The 9,713-nt window shown below is 43.7% G+C and overlaps 1 protein-coding gene across 4 annotated transcripts in view; it reads right to left on the bottom strand.

Annotated features, from left to right (window-relative positions):
* Positions 1-5,313: 5,313 nt before the first annotated feature.
* TMC5 (transmembrane channel like 5) overlaps positions 5,314-9,713 on the bottom strand; it is a 76,866-nt gene continuing 72,466 nt past the window's right edge. For all 4 annotated transcript variants that reach the window (XM_044233122.1, XM_044233123.1, XM_044233120.1 and 1 more), the window contains 3 exons: positions 7,791-7,895; positions 6,568-6,610; positions 5,314-5,915 (listed from right to left, as the gene is read on the bottom strand). In XM_044233122.1, coding sequence (XP_044089057.1) covers positions 5,869-5,915; positions 6,568-6,610; positions 7,791-7,895 — 195 coding nt within the window. In that variant the 3' untranslated portion in view covers positions 5,314-5,868. The remainder of the gene's footprint in view (positions 5,916-6,567; positions 6,611-7,790; positions 7,896-9,713) is intronic.

The following is a 9,713-nucleotide window of genomic DNA, read 5'->3' as shown; positions in this document are numbered from 1 at the left end:
GAACACCTAGGCTTATCCTCCTTTTACAAATAAGAAAACCAAAACCTGTGGAAGGAAAAGGTCTTAAGAAATGACACACCTGGTGACACAGCACAGCCTGACCTCATAAAACTGAAATCTGCTGTTTGCCTGGAACTTCAGTGTTTTAACATGCATCATCCCGAATCCCAAAAAACCGTACAGAGGTATTATTCCCTTTTTATGAGTGAGGAAACCAAGGCATTGAAAACTTAAAGTCACTTACCCAAGGTCTCAGAGTCCTTGGTGCAAAGGAGATTCAAATCCAAGCCAATCTAACCTCAGGGCCCTTGCTCTTAACCATTTGCTCTGTCTGCCTTTATAATGTAGAGCCCTTAATTCCGAGCTCTGTGCTCTTTTCCACATAAGCTTCCAGGGGTCTTACTGTGAACTGAAGTAGCAATATCTAAAATGAAACTGAGTCGGGGCATCTGGGTGGCTCAGTTGGTTAAGCATCTGACTTAATTTCAGCCCAGGTTATAATCTCAGGGTGGGGAGAGCACCAGGGTGGGGAGACCCACACCAGGCTCCGTGCTGGCTATGTAGCCTGCTTAAGATTCTCTCTCTCCCTCTGCCCCACCTGCTCGCACATGCATTCTCTCTCTCAAAAAAAAGGAAGAAAGAAAGAAAGAAAATGGAATTTGAGTCTTCAGAAAGTTGCGAAGCCATCTGTCTCCTGTAGCTGACCCTGCTCCCACCTTTCAGCCCCATCTACACACTGGCCCACAGGCCCTCAACTTGGGCATGACTTCCCTCCTAAGCCCCAGTGGGTCACCAGCCTCCCACTCGAAGCCACCGGACCACCAGTCCACATGGCTTGACAGCAGACATGCAGGCTGAGTTTCGCTTCAGTTGGCATTGGCAAGGGCATGATGGATGGGGCTTGGGACATTTGCCAGCAACATTTACAAAGAAGTTTTCTTGAATCTGAAAATTAACAACAGGACAAAGATTTATTCAATCAACAGAACAAATACCTAAGCTGTGCGTACTTCCATACCACACCACGACTAGAACAGCAAGAGGGGGAGGGGAGCCCAAAGACCAAACGCTTCTGCAGACTGAACCCCACGTTGGCAAGTGCACTGCACAGCAGACAAGGGATTCTCTCCGGGGCAGTATAGAGTTAACACCCCTTCTGTTGTGGGAAGACCTCCTAAGAGCCAGGAGTTCTGTTACTTGACCTCTGTCCCAAATCCATTTTGCCCTTGACCCAGGCCCAGTGAAGGATTGAGTTCCAGTGCTAAGATGTTGGGTCCTTGAAGAATGGAGAATTTGGGTGAAAAAAGAAGGTGTTAGTACTACTATTAGGCACTTGGAAGGCTTAATATAGGGATTAAAAATGGGATTTGAGATCAGGGAAAACTAAATCCGATTTTATGGTCAGCAATTTAATAGCTCTATGACCTTGGACAAGTTCCTTATTTGATCTGTAAAATCAGGGCTATATATATATATATATATATATATATTTATATATATATATATATATTTTTTTTTTTTTAAGAGTTTTCTTTATTTTTGAGAGACAGCACAAGTGAGGGGAGGGACAGAGGGAAAAGCAGACTCCCTGCTGACTCGGGGCTCAATCCAGGAACCTGGGATTGTGACCTGAGCCAAAGGCAGACACTTAAATTGAGCCACCCAGGCACCCAAAATAGGGGCAGTATTGGTACTGCCCTAGGGGTGGCTGATTAAATGACAAAGTGCATGTAAAAGGTTATTAACATTTATGGACTCCCTGACATATACTAGACACTTTCAAATGCTTTCATGTGTTTGCAACAACACTGTGAGGTTACTACCGTCACAATCCCACTCTATTTTTTAAAAAGACTTATTTGAGAGTGTGGGGGAGGGGGGCATTGCACAGAGGGAGAGAGAAAATCTCCAGCCTTCTCTATGCTGAGCACAGAGCCCGACACAGTGCTCAGTCTCACCATCCTACTAAAATCATGACTTGATCCGAAACCAAGAGTCCAATGCTTAACAGACTACACCACCCAGGTGCCCCACAATCCCACTTTATAGTGAAGGACACCAAAGCACAGGGAAGTTAAGTAACTTGCCTAAAGTCACACACCAGTAACAGCATAAGGATTTGGTCCAGGTGATATAATTCCAGAGTTCATACCCTAAACCCCTGCCTATCCTTGTATCCAGCCCATAGCAAGGATTCACTAATGAGAAACAACTTGATCATTCCCAACACCTATTATGGTGCCTGTCACATGGTAGATGCTCAATAAATGTGGGCCTGAATTATGGGATAGTCAACTGGAAACGTATCAAGGAAACTAGAGGTACAGACCTAGTTCAAGTGGGAGTTACAGATAAATGATTCAGGATTCAGCAGCATCAAGGAGTCATCCCAAGAAACCCAATACAGATAAAAATTATCCTCTCTGCCATGGGACCATGACCTGAGCCGAAGGCAGACACTTAACCAACCAAGCCACCCAGGCATCCCAAAGAAGACAGTCTTTTTTTTTTTTAAGATTTTATTTATTTGGCAGAGAGAGACACTGCGAGAGAGCGAACACACACAGGGGGAGTGGGAGAAGGAGAAGCAGGCTTGCCGTAGAGCAGGGAGCCCGATGTGGCGCTCGATCCCAGAACCCTGGGATCCGGACCCGAGCCAAAGGCAGATGCTTAATGACTGAGCCACCCAGGTGCCCCAAGAAGACAGGACAGAGTCTTAAGCAGACTCTGTGCTGAGCACAGAATCCAGCACAAAGCTCAATCTCACGACCTCCAGATCATGACCTGAGCTAAAACCAAGAGGTGAACACCCAACCAACAGAGCCACCCAGGCACCCCTCCCTAACACAATATTCTAAGCTCCCTATTTGCATGTTCAGGTGGCTTTTATGGTCAGACATTATGGGAAGAAGTACAGCACTCCCCCCTCATCCCTGGGTGGATGCCTTGAGTCCTGGATGGTACCAAACCTTATACATACTATGAGTTTTCCCATCACACACACCTATGGTAAAGCTTACCTTAGAAATCAGACCCAGTAAGACAATAACAGTAACAATATACTATAAAACAAGTTAGGTGAATGTAATCTCTCTCCAAACATTGTCCGTACTCCCCCTTCTTCTCATGATTGAAGGAGATAAAATGCCTGTGTGAAGAGATGAAGCGAGGGGAGGGGCGTAGGCTCTGTGACATAGCCTTAAGCTACTACTGACCTCCTGACGACTGGGCCGAAGGAGAATCATCTGGGGTCTGTGGAGGCCGAGAAAAATCAAGATCATCCCACCTCAGGTTTAGCCTTAGCATAGGTACAGCCATCTTAGTAGCTCCGGCAGCCATCTCAGACCCCTGTGCCCAAGGGCTGAATTTTCCCCCACCCTGCTTTAGTAAGCCCCTCCCTGCTTTGGTTCCAGGAATCCCCACCCTCCTTTAGTAACAGGAACCCATAAACACCCCTGCCTTAACTAAGCTTGGGGTCCGAGTCCCTACTCCGCTGTGTCGGGTATACTTGGGCCCAAGCTTAAGCTTGTCGAATAAACCCTCATGTGATTGCATCAGTGTTGGCTCCTTGGTGCTCTCTCCGACGCGAAAACTCGGGAATAACAGGGTCATGGAAACTTGAAAAAGCGAAACCATGCATAAGGTATTTTAGATCCTGGCTCACTAGTTCTCAGCCCTGGTTTTCCACAAAAACCATTTGGGGACCTTTAAAGTACAGGCACCTGATTTGGTTGGTCTAGACTGGGACCTGGGCCTGACTGTTGGTGGTCAGCGGCTCCTGTGATTCTGAGTGCAGCCAGTGCTGAGGACCTTGATGCCTATCGGGGCTCTGAGAGGACTGGGAGCGTTGACCCCTGTTAGAAAGCTGAACTGTATTGACCCAAAATTCATATGCTGGAAATCTGAACCTAATACCTCAAAATATAATCTCTCTCTCTCTCTGCCTGCCTCTCTGCCTACTTGTGATCTCTCTCTGACAAATAAATAAATAAAATCTTAAATCTTAAAAAAAAATAAAAGTATCCTTGCATCCAAATGTTTGTGATACCTACAGACTAGATCTTTCTTCTTCCCTGATACTTCCTGGAGAAGTAGGAGTTGACACAAGCCGTGGAAGCAAAGAGAGAAGCATTCCAGATACAAGCCCTTAGCATATGGTGAATAAGCAAAAATGCTACTTTCAGAGGAAGTTCATATTTTAGTGGAGAAGCCAAAGAAGCACAAGGCAGCATTAAGATGCCGCAGAGGAGGAAAAAGTCACTTCAGACATCAATTCAGTGGGCTGCCTTCACTGACCTCACCAACAAGTTAAGTCTCCTGTAGTCCCCTGGGCTTCTCCTTCACAGCACCTATCACAATCACAATTACTTACTATTTATTAGTTAACTGTCTAAATTAATCTGCTAGGGATGCCTGGGTGGCTCAGTTGGTTGAGCATCTGCCTTCAGCTCAGGTTAAGATCCCAGGGATTCTGTTTCTCTCTTTCCCTCTACCCCCCTCCCAACTCATGTTCTCTCTCTCAAGTAAATAAATAATCTTTTTTAAAAATGAAATAAATTAATCTGCTAGGCAATAAGCACAGGAGGGCACCGACAGTGTCTTGAGTTGTTCACCATCTTATTCACAACTACCTGGCATGTATTTGTTGAATGAATGAATGAACACAGCGAGCAACCACTAGCAGGCACAAAACCCCAAAAATTAACCAGCTGATGAAAGGAGTTAACGAATAAGTAAGTGAATGAAATGTGAATCGATGACTGAGCATTGACTAGATGCTTGTGTTTCAAACGCATGTTAAATGTTTTCAAAATTCAGTTCCAGTTACATTTCATGGTGGTGATTACTCAAGAGGGGACTTCTCACCTGAATAATTTGGTGATTTCTGCTGGATGCTTCAGTTCTAAGTATAGTCACACGCCTTGTGAATCATTTAGCAAATCTGCAAAAGAAACTATATGTTGGGGCACCTGGCTGGCTTAGTCAGAAGAACGTGCCACTCTTGATTTCAGGGTCGTGAGTTCAAGCCCCATGCTGGGTGTAGAGATTACTTCAATAAATAAAAATTTATTATTTATTACTTAAATAAATAAAAATATTAAAAAGAATGCTATATATACATATGTGTGTATATACACACACACGTACATATATATCCATTCCACACACACGTATACATACATATGTTTCACATCACCACTGGTTTCATGTTTGATTCAATGTAAGACTTTGATGCTGACTCATGTGTCAACCTCACAGGGGTAGAGTCCCAATCCACACCCACGCCAACCCTAAAGACTCATACTTGATATTCAATAAAGGTTTTAGATAAGATCTCTTGTTGTATTTCACCTTTGGGTAACATGGGGTGGGATATTTGTAGTTCAAGGTCATGAACAAATGTAGGTTCCCAAATTTAGAGGCCTCACATCCCTGAATAAGGATCCCATTTTTATTCAGGCTGGACTATTTATCTGAGCACTGGTTTCCAAACCTTTGCCGGGGCTGGGAGGAGAGATTTCTAAGGACCAATAATCCATACGCACATCTCTTAAAGACTGAATACATAATTCCCAGGTTCTCTCTTCCAGGTCTTTATGAACCAGTCTAAATGTTACAACACTCTTTATTTTTAAAGCCCAAATATTTTATCTTGGAAAATCAGCAATCCAGGTATTAAAAAAAAAAAAAAAAAAAACCAGCAGGGAATGACCAAATTTGCATCAGTATATACAATGTGGCCAGTTTCCCGTCCTGGCTAATGGCTTGAATTCCCCTCCTGAAGCTCAGAAAGGCCCAGGTGTCATGGAAGAAGTAGTTCCATCTTTGTCTTTTCATTTGATGGGTGTCTGACTGCTGCAACAAACATCATGTCTCTGGATTCTCTTCTTGAACTGATCGCCTTAATCGCAGGTCTATGGACAGAGAAAAGAGGAATGAGCACCGATGCACCACTGCCTCCTATCTCCAAGGGAAAGACCAAATTCAAGATCCTCCTGCCTTCTTCTGTTAAGTTTCTGCAATTCTCCCCTTGAACTCCCACCGTTAGGTGCCATCAGTAAATGCTATCCCAAAAAAGATGGATGGGTTTGTTTGTTTCTTCCCTAAAATTCATTCCCCTCTGGCCTCAACTCCTGACTTCCTTTGGGAAGTCAACCCTTCCCCATTCTCAGTCCCTAGGGTCTGTTTGGTTGTACCACCTCTACCTACAGATGTTTGATCTGGCCAATGAATCACCACATTTTCAGGGCCACAGCAACTGGCTCATGGATGCACACGTCACCCGGTCAGCTCCAATGAAATACTGTGAACAAGGGCCTATTCTAGAAAAGAGCTAACATGGTAAAAAAAAAAAAAAAAAAAAAAACGGTATAGAAAAGAACCAGGTTCTGGTGACATATGCTGAGTTTCAGCTTCTGGCCATGCTTCAGGCAAGAATTATTCTTGGATTTTTGCTAAAGCCAGTTTGGGTCAGTTCTTTTAATTGAAAGGCTGATGCAGGAGCAGCTTTGACCTCCTCTCATTTGGTTATATTGGGTCTCCTTCAGGGTCAGTCTGGTTACTCACCACAAGCAGCATCTTGTTCCCTGACATGCAAAGGGTCCGGTTGCTGAAAGGGAAGAAAACAGGTGGCCTCATCACTGGAAGGGAATGCAGACTCGGGTCCTGTTGCATAGCTGATGGGATCTGTGAGCCCCCGCCATTTCAAAATTAAGATGTGGCAGATGGAAACCAGGGCTCAGACACAGACAAAGAAAACATGTTTTGTTTGGTCTTTTAAGGGAAAGTGATTCCATTAATTTATTCATTCATCTCTTAGATATTTACTGAGCATCTACAATATGCCAGGTTATATATCAGGGCCCGGGGCTCCAAGGGTACAGACAGCATCTCTGCCTGCATAGGATTTTGAGTCAGGCCTCTAGATGCTGTATCTACATCATTGTAATGGTATTAATTTGCAGATAGTAAATGGCATGGCAGTCTCTTCCGACAAGATCCTAGCTTCCAAAACCCAGTGGCATTTGAATTAAAGTGGATTTACTGTTTATCCATATCTTCTGGGACACCAAGGAAGCTAACAAGGGTTCTGGACTTAGAGCAGGATTTCAAATACCTCTTATACCCTCTTGGTAAGCATAAAATTGGTAAAATCTTCTTAAGAGTATGATATGGTAAAATCTATTAACATTATCATGGGCATGCCCTATGGCAAAAGTACTCACATAAAAATAGTTTAAAATGTTTCATTACACACTGTTTTTAGTATTAGAAACAAAAAACCTAGAAACAACCCAAATGTCCAAATATATACCAACTGAAACAATGTCAGAAATTTAGTATTAAGTGATGAGGGATGGAGTGATACCAGGTATACAGTATAGCCCCACTTTTCTAATTAATAAATTTGTATATGCAGACGCATATATATGTATATTTAGAGATGCCTCGGGAAGAAGATCCGGAAGAGTATACACTGAACCATTATCACTGTGGGATGAGATTTCAAGGTACTTTCCCTCTCAGTGGAAATACTTCTGGATGACTGGATTATACAAGAGATGCAACCAAGCCCCAGGAGGGCCTTTATCATGGTAACCCCAGCATCAAGAACAAGGGTCAGCTTGGAAAGGGTTGAACAGACATTATTTGTTAAATAAAAAAAATACAGAAATGTTTAAACATAGAAAGTGAAGTGCCCTTATGTTATCCTCGTTTCCTGACGCACATTTTACAAGGAGGCAAGTCTGTGTCACAAGCGAGGACCCCAAGGTGAACTCCCGTCTCACCTCTACATCTCTCCTTCCCGGGATGAACGAGCTGGTGTTTGCTCTCTTCTCCACATCCTGCAGCTTGGTCAACTTTTCTATCAGGAACATTTTATCTTTGCCCTCCTGCCAAGAAGGAAAACAAAAATATGGAGGATGTCTTTCTTTGATGGAAAGAAGGGTGGTTTGTTTTTTTTTTTTAAAGCAGGTAGGGTCCTAGACACAGGATAGAGACTGCCACCATGTTCTCTCTCTCTCTCTTCTTTTTAAGATTCACTTATGTAGGGCACCTGGGTGGCTTAGTGGGTTAAGCCACTGCCTTCGGCTCAGGTCATGATCTCAGGGTCCTGGGATCAAGTCCCGCATTGGGCTCTCTGCTCAGCAGGGAGCCTGCTTCCCTCTATCTCTCTCTCTCTGCCTGCCTCTCCGTCTACTTGTGATCTCTCTCTGTCAAATAAATAATAAATAAAATCTTTTAAAAAAAAAGATTAACTTATGTATTTGAAGGGGGGAGGGGGTGGGAGAGGGCAGAGGGAGAGAGTCTTTTTTTTTTTTTTAAGATTTCATTTATTTATTTGACAGATAGAGAGAGACAGTGAGAAAAGGAATACAAGCAGGGGGAGTGGGAGAGGGAGAAGCAGGCTTCCCGCTGAGCATGGAGCCTGATGCAGGGCTCGATCCCAGGACCCTAGGATCATGACCTGGGCTGAAGGCAGATGCTTAACATCTGAGCCACCCAGGCGCCGCGCCCTTTTTTCTCATTAAACTTTCACCCACGAATTTGAGTATCTAACAAACAGTTATCATTATCATTTAGCATCCAACAGTTTTTGTAGTGGTATGTGCTTCATAACAATTTTCTTTTTTAAGGTTTTATTTATTTATTTGACACAGAGAGACAGAGTACAAGCAGGGGAAGAGAGAGAAGCAGGCTCTCCGCTGAGCAAGGAGCCCAGTGTAGGGCTCAATCCTAGGACCCTCAGATCACAACCTGAGATGAAGGCAGACGCCCAACTGACTGAGCCACCTAGGCGTCCCTCATAATAATTTTCTATTTCCCTCATTCCTTCTACATTTATTCACTGGAATTCTGCAAGGAAGAGCTGTCCTTAGGAACTGGCATTTTAAACAAGTCTGCTAGCTGTCTTGGATATAGCCAACTGGTTTGGAAAGTGCTGGTATCTAGCAGCCATTTCCATACTCTAGTGCCAATTAGAATTACCTGGAGAGCTTGCAAAAATGAAAACTCCTAGGATTTATCCAAATGATCGAAACTCAGGGAGGCAAAGCTGCATGGTAGTTAAGAGTATAAACTTTGGCCTTGCCCAATTCAAGTCCCACCACTTACTAGCCCTGAGACTTTCAGCAGGTCATTTCACTATGTAAGCCTTAGTTTCCTTAATTTTAAAATAGGGATTAAAGATTTGTATGCCCCAGAGAGAGTAATAAAAATTAAATCGGAATTTTTGTTCATTATTTAGCACATGCCAGGCATCGTGTAAATGCTCAACAAATGTTATCTGTTGCCATTACTTGTTGGAGATCAGGGTAATAGGAATTTGCATTTTTTTTAAGATTTTTTATTTATTTATTTGACAGAGAGAAATCACAAGTAGTCAGAGAGGCAGGCAGAGAGAGAGAAAGGGAAGCAGGCTCCCTGCTGAGCAGAGAGCCTGACGCGGGACTCGATCCCAGGACCCTGAGATCATGACCTGAGCCGAAGGTAGCGGCTTAACCCACTGAGCCACCCAGGTGCCCGGAATTTGCATTTTTAATAAGCATTCAAGAGTTTCAATGAAGGTGATCATACTTTGAGAAGGATTGTTACTGAGCCTATTTCCAGCCTCTTAGTCTGGTTCTTTTAGAGACAACGAGCCTGTCTTTGTGGTCTACCCTCTGGGCCAGACTCCCAAGGATGCAGACCTGTGGAGATGCTTCTGGTGC

This window comes from Neovison vison, chromosome 14 (assembly GCF_020171115.1).
Source record: "Neovison vison isolate M4711 chromosome 14, ASM_NN_V1, whole genome shotgun sequence".
Classification (NCBI taxonomy): Eukaryota; Metazoa; Chordata; class Mammalia; order Carnivora; family Mustelidae; genus Neogale; species Neogale vison.
Note: the sequence above shows the minus strand (reverse complement) of the source record. Positions and strands in the feature narration are given on the sequence as shown.